The sequence below is a fragment of the Berghia stephanieae genome, chromosome 2, assembly GCF_034508935.2.
Source record: "Berghia stephanieae isolate SIO BIC M18660-M18661 chromosome 2, UCSD_Bste_1.3, whole genome shotgun sequence".
NCBI classification, from domain to species: domain Eukaryota; kingdom Metazoa; phylum Mollusca; class Gastropoda; order Nudibranchia; family Aeolidiidae; genus Berghia; species Berghia stephanieae.
In genome coordinates, this window is record NC_088361.1 from 13,914,768 (window position 1) to 13,929,767 (window position 15,000).

Genomic DNA, 15,000 nt, shown 5'->3' on the forward strand with positions numbered 1-15,000 from the left:
AGTGTCATACCACTAGACCACATAGCCGCATAGTCTATATGCACCTATTTATTTTTATTCATTGAGTAATTTGTGTTTCGTTTCATAAACTTTTTTTTTTAATTGAAAATCTCCCAACTCCAATCATTCTGACATATATCTAAATTCTCTTCATCAGAACTATTAGGCCAATGGAGCCGGAGTTTATCCCGGTTTCTATAGCGTGAAACGGACAATAGTAATTGCTAACTATTTTTAGGATAGGACGCTAGTCTATCGCAAAGTACTTTCCGTCAGATCTAATTGACCCAGTTACCCAATCTTTGGCTACAAAAGAAAACAAATCGTGAGTTGTATTCATAGTTTAACCAATGAAATCACTTGTTTTCTTGAGCTCTACTAACGACAACTCACTAGACGCTACACAAACCTAATGCATGACGTCAGACTATAGATAGTATGCAGATGACGTCACTCAGGCCTTTGTTATTGTTTTTGCCATCCGCGTTTGTAAGTTGTTCTCACTAAACTGTATCAACCAGACTATAAAAGTTCATGGTTACACAGAGTTTGTGTGTTGGTCCGTTATACTTCCGGATGGCAATGTTGTGAACTCCTTGGCCAAGCGCATTCTATCTATAAGATAACGATGGCTACGGCCAGACACTAGAACCGTGGCCTTCGTAAAGTTATGGCCTGATACTGACCAAAAAATGACGTCAAAATGCCAGTCTTTTGCCATAAAAGAAAACAAATCGTGAGTTGTATTCAATAGTTCAACCAATGAAATAACTTATTTCCTTGAGCTCTCCTAACGACAACTCACTAGACGTTGCAAAAACCAAATAATGACGTCAAATTGCCAGTCCGTTTGGATTTCAGTGTCAGGCTATAGATAGAACGAAGATGACGTCACTCAAGCCTTTGTTATTGTATTTTGCCATCCGCGTTTGTGAGGGATTCTCACTAAATTGTAACAACCACACTATAAAAGTTCATGGTTACACACAGTATTGTGTGTTGGCCCGTTATACTTCCGGATGGCAATGTTATGAGCTTCTTAGCCAAGCGCATACTATCTATAACATAACGATGGCTACGCTAGAACCCTCTAGGACTACAGTTTGACGTCATCTTTAAAGTTTGTGCAGCGTCTCGTGAGTTGTCGTAGTGGTGCTCAAGGAAACAAGCGATGCCATTGGCTGAACTGTTGAATACAACTCACGATTTGTTTTCTTTTGTGAAATTATTCATATAAAGCGCTGCTCTGGTTGTGGAACCGCTCCTTGTTTATATATGTACATCCTATTTCCATTATCTTTTTATCTTATTGTGTAAATTATAACATGTCTGTACAAAATATTCCTTTTTGGGATGCAATAAAGTATTATTATTATTATTATTATTATTATTTATTATTATTATTATTATTATTATTATTATTATTATTATTATTATTATTATTATTACTATTATTATTATATTATTATTATTATTATTATTATTATTATTATTATTATTATTATTATTATTATTATTATTATTATTATTATTATTATAAAGACTTGTCTTTTGACGTCATTATTCCGTCATTGCAAGGCTATAAGTTAAAGATCGCTACGATCAGATACCGCACTATTAGCTTAAGTATAGATAGAATGCGCTTGGCCAAGGAGTTCACAACATTGCCAACCGGAAGTATAACGGACCAACACACAAACTCTGTGTAACCATGAACTTTTATAGTCTGGTTAATACAGTTTAGTGAGAACAACTCACAAACGCGGATGGCAAAAACAATAACAAAGGCTTGAGTGACGTCATCTTCGAACTATTAAAGACATTCCTAAACAATCGGATGCCCTGTTCCATCATTGCTGTTGTAAGTGGTTAGCTTGTTACGTTACCTAGACAACGAGGCTCTCTCCCCAACAAATTTCCTGTCACAGAGCATGCTCGGATGAGGTCGCCATAAACCAGGGTCAAGCCATCGTGACAGGTCAAGGTCACCGGTTGACCAGTGGTCACCACTCTTCCGCTGGGCGGCGATATCTTGTAGTGCGATGATGGACTGTGAGAAACTTGACATGTTCCTGGAATTAAATTAAATGGTGAATAAACACTGCATCTCTATTTTCGTCAAGATTCGATTTGAGGTGAAATTGCATAGAAAGCACTATAAGAAATGTACATTATTATTATTATTATTATTATTATTATTATTATTATTATTATTATTATTATTATTATTATTATTGTTATTATTGTCATTATTATTGTTGTTATTGTTGTTATTATTATTAAGTGTATTAATTATTATTATTATTATTATTATTATTATTATTATTATTGTCATTATTATTGTTGTTATTGTTGTTATTATTATTAATGGTATTATTATTATTATTATTATTATTATTATTATTATTATTATTATTATTATTATTATTATTATTGTCATTATTATTATTATTAAGATTCAAAATAATAAAAACGGGAGTATTTATAAAGCGCTGATATCCACTAAACGCGCTGATGGTGCTGTGCGATGAGAAATATGGGGTATGGAGAAGATGAAAACAGCCAATGGGCATTACCTATATTAACTTTCCATGTGCTCGAGGTCATTGGTCACATTGCAAAATGTGCTCAAAGTGACCTACTTAGTGAAAAGTGTCCACAGCTTTTTAATTATCTAACATCACGATTGGTCATTTGATTCAGCTTGACACATGGGCGTGTTTATAACATTTGTAAACAAAGCAAAGTGTTTATATTTGTTAAGAAATATCCAATCGTTGGACAGCAACAAATCATGTGATTGATGACCTGGTTGGACGAAAACATGAAGAAAGATGGCTCCTATTAAAATATGACGGTGTCCAAGACGGCAAGATCTACACTTGAACACAAAATCACACAAATGATCTAATGATGTAAACAGAAGAAAAATAGAGAGAGTATGCGTTGGCTAAGGAGCTCACAACATTGCCATCCGGAAGTCTAACGGACTAACACACAAAACTGTGTGTATCCATGAACATTTATAGTCGGGTTAATACAGTTCAGTGAGCATTACTCATGAACGCGGATGGCAAAAAACAATAACAAAGACCTGAGTGACGTCAACCGCATACTATCTATACTTCCGGATGGCAATGTTGTGAACTCCTTGGCCAAGCGCATTCTATCTATATTAAATTTACGATGTCCATCACGTGTGAAAACGCTCGCGAAAATAAGCGCTGGGTTCTAGGTCAATGGCAAAATAAAATAAAAGGTTTTTAGAATTACCAAAAAAAAAGCCAAAGCACGACAAAACAATAAAAACAAACATAATAAAAAGTAAAAATAAACAACACTAAAAGACCCCCCCCCCAAAAAAAAAAAACAAAACAAAAAAAAACAAAACAAACAAACAAAAAAAAAACCAAAACAAAAAGAACTCAACTAAACAAAACAAATCAAAGCGCTTAACCCTGAGATGATTTCATTTGTGTATCTAAACTATAAACATATCATGAGAGCAATCTATATTAATGTTTTTGTCCAACCAAGTCATCAATCACATGATTTGTTGCTGTCCAACGATGGATATTTCTTAACAAATGTAAACACGCTGATTTGTTTACAAATGTTATAAACATAATCATGTGTCAAGCTGAATCAAATGACCAATCGTGATGTTAGATATTTAAAAAGCTGTGAAAACTTTTCACTAAGTGGGTCATTTTGAGCACATTTTGCTATGTGACCAATGACCTCGAGTACATGGAAAGTTAATATAGATCATGCCCATTGAGCATTTTAGACAGATTTTTTGTTATTGCAATATTGTGTTAGAATGATTCACTTACCAGCCCCACAAAATCCACATGACCTTTGACACAAGGTTCTGGCCAAAGGTCGAGACTTCGCATTCGAACAGAATGTTGGGAAGTTGGTCAGAGTCTCTTGGCAGGACTGAGATGCGTCGATGCAAGAAGCTGAAATTGGATTATTTAAATGATATAACTAAAAAATAAGTATAGAGCATTTACATAGCGCAATATTCACAAAACGTTCTCAAAGCGTAGATAGTATGCGCTTGGCTAAAAACCTCACAACATTGTCATCCGGAAAATATAACGGACCAACACACAAAGCTTCTCTGTGTAACCTTAAACGTTTAAAGTCTGGTTAATACAGTTTAGTGAGAATTACTCATGAACGCGGATTGCAAAAAGCAATAACATAGACCTGAGTGACATCAACTTCATAAATCTATAAACTTCACTTTTTACCAAAGTACAGTTTTAGTAACCAAGTACATAAAAAGGAGTTAAACTTTAATCAATCTGAATCATGGTTCTTTGCAAAAACCAAGGAGTCGTTTGATCTCAATGTTCTTAATTGTTTTGAGCTTTGAGCTTTTATTAGCGCCATATCCACTTAATGTGCTCAAAGCGCTACAAGGGATCCCTGTCCAACAGCAACATGTAACATGTAGAACGAGATATGACGCCTGTAAGGGGATATTACATTTATTTCCCGACAAATTTGGAGAGACTTTTCCAAGGACTCAACTATGCGCGAGCGAGGGTCGAACTCAGGACCTTCCGATCCGAAAGAGAGTGTCATACCACAAGACCACATAGGTGCACCTGTTTACGCCATGGACCCATGGTTTACACTGGCGAAGGTACCCTAAAATGTATCACCATTTTATTTGTTCGGCAGCTAGCCAATTATAAAAGACATTTTGCACTTCCTAACGGTGAATTACTTGTGTTTCAAGGGCCTTATTACAGGACTTTTTAACCAGTTAAGTGCCGTACGCTGGAAAAACTTGTTTTTAAAAATTTGGCCTGAAAACTCGTCCTTCGAATATCGATCGATTTAAATGACCCTCATCTTGGCAAAAGCTCTCAAACTTTGACCTAGACTTAAGACTCCCAGGTTTGAGGGATTTTCCAAGATGAGCTTCATTTAAATCGATCAATATTTGAAGGACGCATTTTCTGACCAATTTTTAATTGTTTTTATATGGTATATGACAGTTAACTGTTTTAATGTTAACTACTAAACATCCCATCAAATAACTCAAGAAAATAACTGAGAAGTAATGTTTGCTAAGGGTGTTTGTTAAGGTCGAGACGTGCCTAGATTTTTCATTTGAAATTTCGAAGGTAGTTGTCTACGGGAAGGTTTGAGACGTTTATTTTTATGCCAACCAATCAAAATGCGGCAAACATCAAAATAATCTCTCTGATTGGTTGTGTACAATAAGGCATACTACACTCCGTAGACAACCTATGGGAGCAACTCTCGAGACGCTTTCCTAGAATGAGTTTTAACAAATTGAACTTTCATATCTCGCAATATCCACTAAACGTGCTCAAAGCGCTTTACAAGGTCCCTAGCCAACAGCAACATTTAACATGTAGAATGGGACATGACGCCTGTTAGGCGAAATTACAATTTTTCGGACAGAGACAACGCTGTTAACAGCCAGGTACTCATTTTCATTTTACACCTGAATACGGTGAGAGAATGAGTGTAAAGAGCCTTATCCAAGAACTCAACTATGCGCCGAGCGAGGCTCGAGCCCAGGACTTTCCGATCCGAAAGCGAGTGTCATACCACTAGACCATATAGTTGCACAAAAAAGTGGGCTAAAGTTGGCGTTACTCAGCTCTTTGTTATCAGTTTTGATCTCCAGCTAGGGAATGAGTTCTCACTAATTTTTTTTTCTTACAGACTAAAACCATTAAAGGTTACACACGGTTTTTTGTGTTGGTTACGATAGTTTTGGTGGGCAGGAGTGGTGAGTATTTTACTTAAATTTGATTGATTTAATAGATAAGTAGGTACTTACTGAGTGTGTATGAAAGTGAATACTAGACATTACATTGAGGAATTAGGGAGCGCACTCTGGTATTAGATAAAGATCTGAAAAGTATTTGTTAAACTGTGTCAGACGTAAAAAGCAAGAACGTTGAATATAACAAGAGATGAAGTGAGTAGAAAAGCGCTAGAAGACAAGAGAGAATAATTATTTTTTTCGCGGCGGTGATGGGGGTTTGAACCCGCGACCTTATTGGTACGAACACTCCGCCTGGCCTGGCTCTATTGTCTTCTGGCACTTTTCTACTCACTTCATCTCTTGTTATATTCAACGTTCTTGCTTTTTACGTCTGACACAGTTTAACAAATACTTTTCAGATCTTTATCTAATACCAGAGTTCGCTCCCTAATTCCTGAATGTAATGTCTAGTATTCACTTTCATACACACTCATAAGTACCTACTTATCTATTAAATCAATCAAATTTAAGTAAAATACTCACCACTCCTGCCACCAAAACTATCGTAACCAACACAAAAAACTCACTTCATCTCTTGTTGTTACCAACATAAGTGCCTGCTCCACTCACTTTTCTGAAGTAAGTAGTTGAAGAAGACCTATTTTTTGGGATGGTTGAGCTTTTTCTTGTAGCGCACTTTGTTTGATAGAAAATGTGTAAATATTCTTACCAGTACACTTTTGGTCAAAGGGCGTCCACCCGTGGGTGGTACACTCTATCACTGTAGAATGTCCACCACAGGAGATGGTCACTGTTGATCCTACGGGGTAGTGGTCTCGGAGGTTCTGCCGGGCAATCATCTGTGACGGAATCTTTGGTCTGGAACATCTCACTGGATGGAGATTTGAATAAATGGCTTGAGAGAAACTGAGAATGGGATAAGAACAACGTGTACCTATATGCAGGTCTGTGAACCGAAATTGTTATGGGCCCTTTGTTGTTATGGAAATATCATTAAACCAACGAAAAAATATTTTCCATTTCAAAATAGTTTTAAATGAAGACCATAATTGCCTCCGACTATCAGACCTGCAAATGTATGCACCTGGGGTAAGGAGAATAGATAAATGATAATGTGGAATTTAAGCAATGGGAATAACATAAACTATTAGAAGTCGTGCCGCATTGAAAATTTGGAAAATACATGTCTTATTCGTTAATGGCAGACTAAATGTCTTCTAACTTATGGTCTTTTCATAAATTAATTTATCAGATTATAGTTACATGCCCGCTTTCACCAAGAGAGTGAAGCATCTGTTGGGACAATGCTTTGCATTTCGGCTAGAAGCCGATATGAGAATTTCTACTGATGACATAATAATCAATCGGAAGGTGAAACGTTTTGATTTGCATTGTTTGCATGTTTTGAAAGAATTTGTTCCCCAGAGCATTTTAATCTTTATTTGAAGTAAATCGGGTGATTTTTCATGACGTTATGGTCAGATGTATGGGAAAGGTATCCAGCAACTTTTCTCAAATTTCATACTTTTTAAACTTAACTAGTTGTAAAATGGTCATCAGAATTGCAGGAGAAATATAATGTCTCTGTTTCGAACAGATATGATGAACTACTTATTGAATCACAAGAACAATTCTCACAAGCAAATGAAATTGAAGAAATTGATATAAAATGGAACATATTCAAAGACAGCACAAAATTCGGTAATAAGGATATTCCAAAGAAGGAGAAAAGAACAAGAAAGCAATGGATGACATCAGAAATTTTGGATCTCATGTCAGAACGTAAACAAATGAAGAACAAACCAGAGTATGAAGCGCTGAATAAGAAAATCCAACACAAATGTCGCATAGCAAAAGAAAATTGGCTTAACCACAAATGCAGGATGATCGAAATATTTCGGCCTTGATGGAAAAGCAGCCCACGAGGAAATAAGACAAATTTCGGGCAAAAAACGCACCACTAACAACAATAACTGTATTAAAGACAAGAATGGTAAAATATTATTTGAGAAAGAGGATATAAAGGAAAGATGGTGTCAATACATTGGCGAGTTATTTGATGATGACAGGCCCCAAATACCTTTGCCAAGCAACACTGACGGTCCTTCAATACTCGCATGTGAGATAGAAAATGCATTGAAAAATATGAAAGATGGCAAGGCTGAGGGTGAAGATGGCATTGTAACAGAAATGCTAAAAATTTTGAAAGAATTCTCAATTGTAAAACTAACAGATCTCTTTAATAGTATTTACAATACAGGCTATATTCCAGACGAACTTGCCAAATCGGTTTACATCACGCTACCGAAAAAACTAAAGGCGACAACTTGCGGTGATTTCCGCACAATAAGTCTGATGCCCCATGTAACTAAATATTATTGAAGATCATACTAGAAAGAATCAGGTCTACCATCGATAATGAAGTTTGCGATGTACAGTTTGGCTTTAGAAAAAATAATGGGACAAGAGAAGCAATTTTCTGTTTAAATAATATCACACAAAAATACCTTGATCATCAAAACGAAATCTATGCATGCTTTATCGATTACGCAAAAGCATTTGATAGGGTACAGCATGGAGAATTAATGACATGTCTGGAAAAGGTAGGCATTGATGGCAAAAATATACGGCTAATCACAAATCTATATTGGCATCAAAAAGCAGCCATCAGGATTCAGGGCGATCTGTCACCTTTCACGCCAATTAAAAGAGGAGTTCGTCAAGGATGTATCCTCTCTCCATATCTATTTAACCTGTACACAAAGTTTATCTTCCGTAAAACCGAGCACATTCCAGGTATTGTTATTGGAGGTAGGAGGATAAATAATCTGAGATATGCAGATGATACAGGGGCGATTGCTGGCTGTTTATTTAAGGCGACATGAATCGAAGAACAACATAACAACAACAAATAGACTGCCATATAAAATTTCTTCCTTTGAATATCAACTGTGATAACAGTCAATAATAGAAGGATAGAAAATCCAACCTCAATACACTACTTATCTACTCCAAAGACAATAGCATTACAAGTTGAACTGCTCTGTTTGTCGGGTTTATGGCTAATGGACTGGGATTATTATTTATAGCATCATGGGGCTCTACTCGGTGAATGATTTGTGTAATATTCGTATTGATGATTAAAATCCATTTGAGCAAAACAAATAGCAATAAAATCTAGATATTTATTGTAATTTTCTCCATTCGTATGTTTTGATTACAACAAACATGTTCTTCCGATGATAAAACTGATATGGTTTTGATTTCTCCAAAGTCAGGCCTCAAGGTGTGCCAAACTAAATTTGCCGGCCTGACCTAGTTATTTTAGCAGTAGTAGTAGTATCGAATGGCTCTATTTTGAATCTTTTAATCCATTCTTCAAATTCTTATCCTGCCTTATAGGCTGTCTCGTAGCCTCCTGATAGGCTTGTCATTGGGCAGTGGATGACGATGTGGTCCATTGTCTCAGGGCCTCCTTGGCAATGACGGCATGCATCTGATTCTCTCAGATTCCATCTATGCATGTTAGCTGCGGTTCTGCCATGTCCTGTCAAAATGCGGTTGGAGGTGACCCAGCATTTTCGACTATTGCAGAGAAAGCCAGGTGTTCTTTCTGTTGGGTCGGGTATGATGTCGCCTCCCCTGGGGCTGTCTTGGTTCCACATTGACATCCATTCCTCTTTCAGGTTGAAATGTTGCAATGGATTGTCACGTTGTCGCCGTGCAAGGGCTTGAGTGCTACAATGACTCTAAGGGTGATACTAGCCAAGATCCAATCATGCTGGGACAGCCGAAGACGAGAGGCCAGACAAAGAACAATCCAACCCGGCGTCCAGACAAGGCTTGCTTTCTCCTGGACCCACACCTCTGTTCATTTTAGCAGTAAAGAGTATCAGTTGTTTGTCGGGGGAGGTGGATAACCGTAGTTTTAAAACAGAAAAAAACAGTCTTTTATATAAAATACTTGGGCGGCCTGTTGACTTTTTGGCTCATGGTAGCCCCCATACCCCACCCTCAGCTCATTGTCGCACGTCATCTCGCATCGCGTGGGGCAACAAGAAAAAGTGAGCCGTCTGTGATGACGCACAACCTTCGTATGTATCTATCACGGCTCGAGGAGAGATGCGCGAGTGTTAACGAAAAGCAGCATATGCAAAAACTGAGACGAAAAGCAGTATCTGCTTAATTTGAAAAATATAGGGCGGCACAAAACAACTTCGCTCAACAGACCGACCGCCAGTGCTCATGGTATCTCACAAGCGCCTCATTTGTCCTCTCACTCGTATTAACCCTCTCCATACCAACTTCAGGAAAATCGTCCCATTCTTTACGATAAAACCAACATTTTTCTTATTCAAATTTGTTTTGTACATTATAACATTTAAAGAAAATGAACAGTGTGTTGTAGAGGATGTTTTACTAAAGAAATTATTTATAGCAAGAACTTACTGCTGTTGTGTTTGACTGATTAAAAACTATTTTTGTGTTAGTTTAATAAGTTTTGAAGAAAATCCTGAAAATGGCTGGTAATAATGAATTAAACAATCTCAGACCTTAACCTTCTCCTTACCAACCATTGGAAAATCGTCACATTCGTCACGATGCAACCAATACTATTATCGTTCTGATATCTTTTGTACACCACAAAATTAAGAGAAGTTTCTGGTTAAAGCTGTAAAAGTTTAACAGTGTCCGGACTAGAGGCCAGAGGTATGGTTTATCTCAACTTATCAAATTAATATATAAAGTGTCGCTATTGGTTCTTGGTTGTATATTTTTTACATTTTTGTGCATTTGCATATTATATGTATACATTGTCGCCATAGATTATCAACTTTGTGTTTATACATTTTTATGCATGTCACGTCTGTTAACGAATTTCCATTTTTTTTGGATGAAAAAAGTATATTATTATTATTATTATTATTATTATTATTATTATTATTATTATTATTATTATTATTATTATTATTATTATTATTATTATGATTATTATTTTCTTCTTCTTCTTCTTCTTCTTCTTCTTCTTCTTCTTCTTCTTCTTCTTCTTCTTCTTCTTATTATTATTATTATTATTATTATTATTATTATTATTATTATTATTATTATTAAAGCTCTTTTTGATGAACAGTATAATTTATAGAATGTACTTGTTGCTTTTCTGTTTCAGTGAGAAAAATCTATTTATGTGTTGGGTGGGTGTGAAGTTACGAGAATATTCTGAAATGGCTGGTAAGGAGGGGGTTAATCCAAACAAAACACCCACACTTCCTGTTCAAATCAAATACATTTATTTTTACCCATCGTCCTCAGCAGGAGCGCCCCCTTCTTCCACTCACTCTTCTTAACCAATATCATAAACACCAACACTTCCGCTTCAAATCGGATACAATTTTTTTTTACCCGTCGTCCTTAGGAGCACCTACCCCCTCCCCCCCCCCCTCCTCACACCTTCACTCTTCTTGACCAATCTCGTAAATACCCACACTTCCGCCTTCAATCACGTACTCGTTCTCTTTTTACCCACCATGCGTGTGCGGTCGCCATGACAATAGATTATCTCCCCTTAAGACTAGACAAGTTCATACCTGCCTAATTCTACGAAAAATTCGTAAAAATTTCCGAAATTTCGGCTCCAAGTTTTCAAAACTTCATGAGCATCTCTAAGTCATTAAAACTTATTGTGTGCGGCAATGTGGTCTAGTGGTATGACACTCGCTTTCGGATCGGAAGGTCCTGGGTTCGAGCCTCGCTCGGCGCATAGATGAGTCCTTGGAAAAGGCTCTTTACTGACATTCTCTCACCGTACTCAGGTGTAAAATGAGTACCTGGTCATTAACAGCGTTGTCTTTGTCCGAAAAATTGTAATATCGCCTAACAGGCGGCATGTCCCGTCCTACATGTTAAATGTTGCTGTTGACCAGGGGCCCCTTGTAAAGCGCTTTGAGCACATTTAGTGGATATTGCGCTATATAAAGCTCAATATAAAGCTCATTATATAATTATTTTGATTTTGAAGTGGTATTTAATCCCTGTAAGGATAGATCGTGGACCTATAAATCTAACTACGATTGTAACTGTCTCCTTACCACCTACACCAAAATCGTCACATTTGTTATACATTTGATCTTAATCAGATTTATTTTGTACATCAAAATGCTCTTTCTTTAATTGATAAGAACATAAAGTTATTTTGTAGAGAGATTGTTTGAGTTTAAAAAAGCAATTTTTCTGCTGGGTAAGCCTGTCTTTTTGGGAAAATGCTGAAAATGATTGGTAAGGAGAGAGTTAATTCTTTTATTGTCAATGGCGGCACTGTGCGGTCAGAGCAGAATCTGTTCTACTGGCCAATGGCCGCACAGTGTGGCCGGTCTTGAAAGGCAAAAACAATAATGTAATCCAATCACACTTTCTACAAAAGTACTATGAATTGAACTAGTGGTATTATTTCTTTCATCAGAACATTCAATTGGGGGTATTTTAAATAAGATTTTGCGCCAAATTAGAATGTTGGCTTGTCATTCTCATGCTGCCTCAATCAGATGTCAGCCATTTTGTGACGGAAATGCGAATATTATAGTCTCAGCGCTGACAGAGTTAAACTCCTAAAAAATTACGAATTTCTAAAATTTCAGCTTGGCAGGTCTGCAAGGGTGTCCAAATCACGTGATGGGTTCCCAAGGCCGACGTGACCTTTAGAGTTATTTTGTTTTCCCGAAAACCTTCCTATTATTATTTCGAGCCGTTCTCGACACAGACCAATGGCCCCTAATTTGATTTTATTCCAAATCCTTTCCAACTAATCAGAAATTGGTCTATTTATATTCGGCTATGTGTGCTGCAATGTCGTGGTATAGTGGTATGATATGACACTCGCTTTCGGATCGGAAGGTTCTAGGTTCGAGACGAGCCTTGCTCGCCGGCGCATAGTTGAGTCCTCCGAAAAGCCTCTTTACATTATCTCATCGTACTCAGGTGTAAAATGAGTACCTGGCCGTTAACAGCGTTGGCTCTGTCGGAAAAAAAATGTAATATCGCCTAACAGGCGCCATGTCTCGTCCAACATGTTACGTGTTGCTGCTGGCCAGGGACCCCATGTAAAGCGCTTTGAACACGTTTAGTAGATATTACCCTGCATAAAGAGCTCAGTAACAGGAAAATAAACCCCTCTTACCATTATCTTTGTTGTAACGTTGTAACGATTGTCCACAAGACTTAAAACAATTGTTTTTGAAGAAGGGATCCTTACAGGCCTCTGTGTTAGTCTTCATCTTGTCAAGGCATCCCTCAATCAAGTCTTTAGGCTCCGCTACGAGAATATATAATGAAATAAAGTTCATTGAGCTTTCTTGATCAATAATTGTTGTCTGTTGTAAAACGATTATCATGGGCGGTATTGAAATTAAGCATTGTCATGCGACCATGTGGTCTTGTGGTATGATACTCCCTTTAGGTCTAGAGGTTTCCAGGGTTCGAGTCCGACTCAGAGCGGCGCATCGTTGAGTCCTTGAAAAAGGCTCTCATCGTACTCAGGTGTAAAATGAGTACCTGTCGTAAAAAAGGTAATATATTACCCAACATACATCATGTCCCGTCCTAAATTTTAAATGTTGCTGTTGACCAGGGACCCCTTGTAAAGCGCGTTGAGCACATTTAGTGGATATTGCGCTATATAAAGCTCTTTTTTTAAAGGATGACACATATAAATCTCATTTAGAGTTCATAATCTAAATTTCAAATTTAGTTTTGTGTGTTTTATTCCAGCCGACATAATGCCGTTTTGAGAGGGTTGGATAAACACGTTTCGGACCTAACCTTCGTTGCAGACGTCGCAGTATCGCCGTACACAAACAGGACCCACCACGTGACTGTAACACCAGGGCTGGAGCATGTCCCGGGTGTCCAGATTGCGGCACTTGTTGCCGCTGTTGAACAAGGTCAGGGAATGCTGCCTGTAAGGATGAGAATAACAATAATAATGGTAATAGTGATAATAGTGATAATAATGATAATAATGATAATAGTGATAATAATGATAATAATAATAATAATAATAATAATAATAATAATAATAATAATAATAATAATAATGATAATAATAATAATAATAATAATAATAATAATAATAATAATAATAATAATATATAATAATAATAATAATAATAATAATAATAATGATAGTAATGGTAATGATAATAATAATAACAATAATAATAATAATAATAATAATAATAATAATAATAATAATAATAATAATAATAATAATAATAATAATAATATATGATAATAATAATAACAATAATAATAGTAATGATAATAAGGATAATAATAATAATAATTATAATAATAATAATAGTAATAATAATAATAATAATAATAATAATAATAATAATAATAATAATAATAATAATAATAATAATACGAGTAATATGTTAATTATCTCCACAAAGCAATATCAACTTAATTATGCAAAGCTTGTAGTGACAGAAATCAATTGAAGCCCAGTTCACATGTTCGTAGCACTTTTATTGACAATTTTCCAATGAAAAACTATATGCATGGTACCTGTCGAAGTAAGAGGCGCATTTAACCAACTGTATACTTGGGTGGGGTGAGGAGGGGGGGGGGGGTGCAGCGTGGCTCAGCGGTATGAGTTTTGCTTCGTACCGGAAAGGTACCAAGTTCAAATACCCGTTGCGTTGTGCGGTCGCGAGCAAGCCTGTGTTATTCCAGTCTTCCCTTGGAATAGACCCTATAAACAGATTATTACCGCTATGGGTTGATAAAGGGAATGTTATTTTTAAAATTATTTTTTATTTATTTTTATAGATATCAATTTATGGATAATAATTCATCATAACTCAAAAACATGCTTGAAAATTATTTAAGATGGTAATATGTCATATTATACTTTATATATATATATCGGTATCTGTTTGTCCATTGCTCAGCGTTTTGGGAAGGATATACAAATATCCAATTATTTATGATTTATCAAGAGGAAAATAATTGGCGTATTCCATTGGATGGAAAAGACTATTGAACTTCCACTGTCAGGGAAAGTAGAATCCGCTTATCAGTAATGATAATAATGAAATAATTGAACCAACCTTTCAATACGACGGAAAGGATTTGAAGTGGACTCGAAGAAGTAGCCATTGATGCGACTATGTGGTCTGGTGGTATGACATTTAACTTAGGATCGGAAGGCCATG

General features: G+C 36.3%; 1 protein-coding gene across 1 annotated transcript in view; it reads right to left on the reverse strand.

Annotated features, from left to right (window-relative positions):
• The window catches only part of LOC144963874 (uncharacterized), a 91,888-nt gene that overhangs the window by 20,010 nt on the left and 56,878 nt on the right, over positions 1-15,000 (reverse strand). Inside the window, exons 18-22 of the mRNA XM_078897822.1 lie at positions 13,601-13,737; positions 12,960-13,094; positions 6,495-6,656; positions 3,837-3,965; positions 1,887-2,072 (exon numbers count right to left, since the gene is read on the reverse strand). Of these exons, the coding sequence (XP_078753948.1) occupies positions 1,887-2,072; positions 3,837-3,965; positions 6,495-6,656; positions 12,960-13,094; positions 13,601-13,737 (749 nt within the window). The remainder of the gene's footprint in view (positions 1-1,886; positions 2,073-3,836; positions 3,966-6,494; positions 6,657-12,959; positions 13,095-13,600; positions 13,738-15,000) is intronic.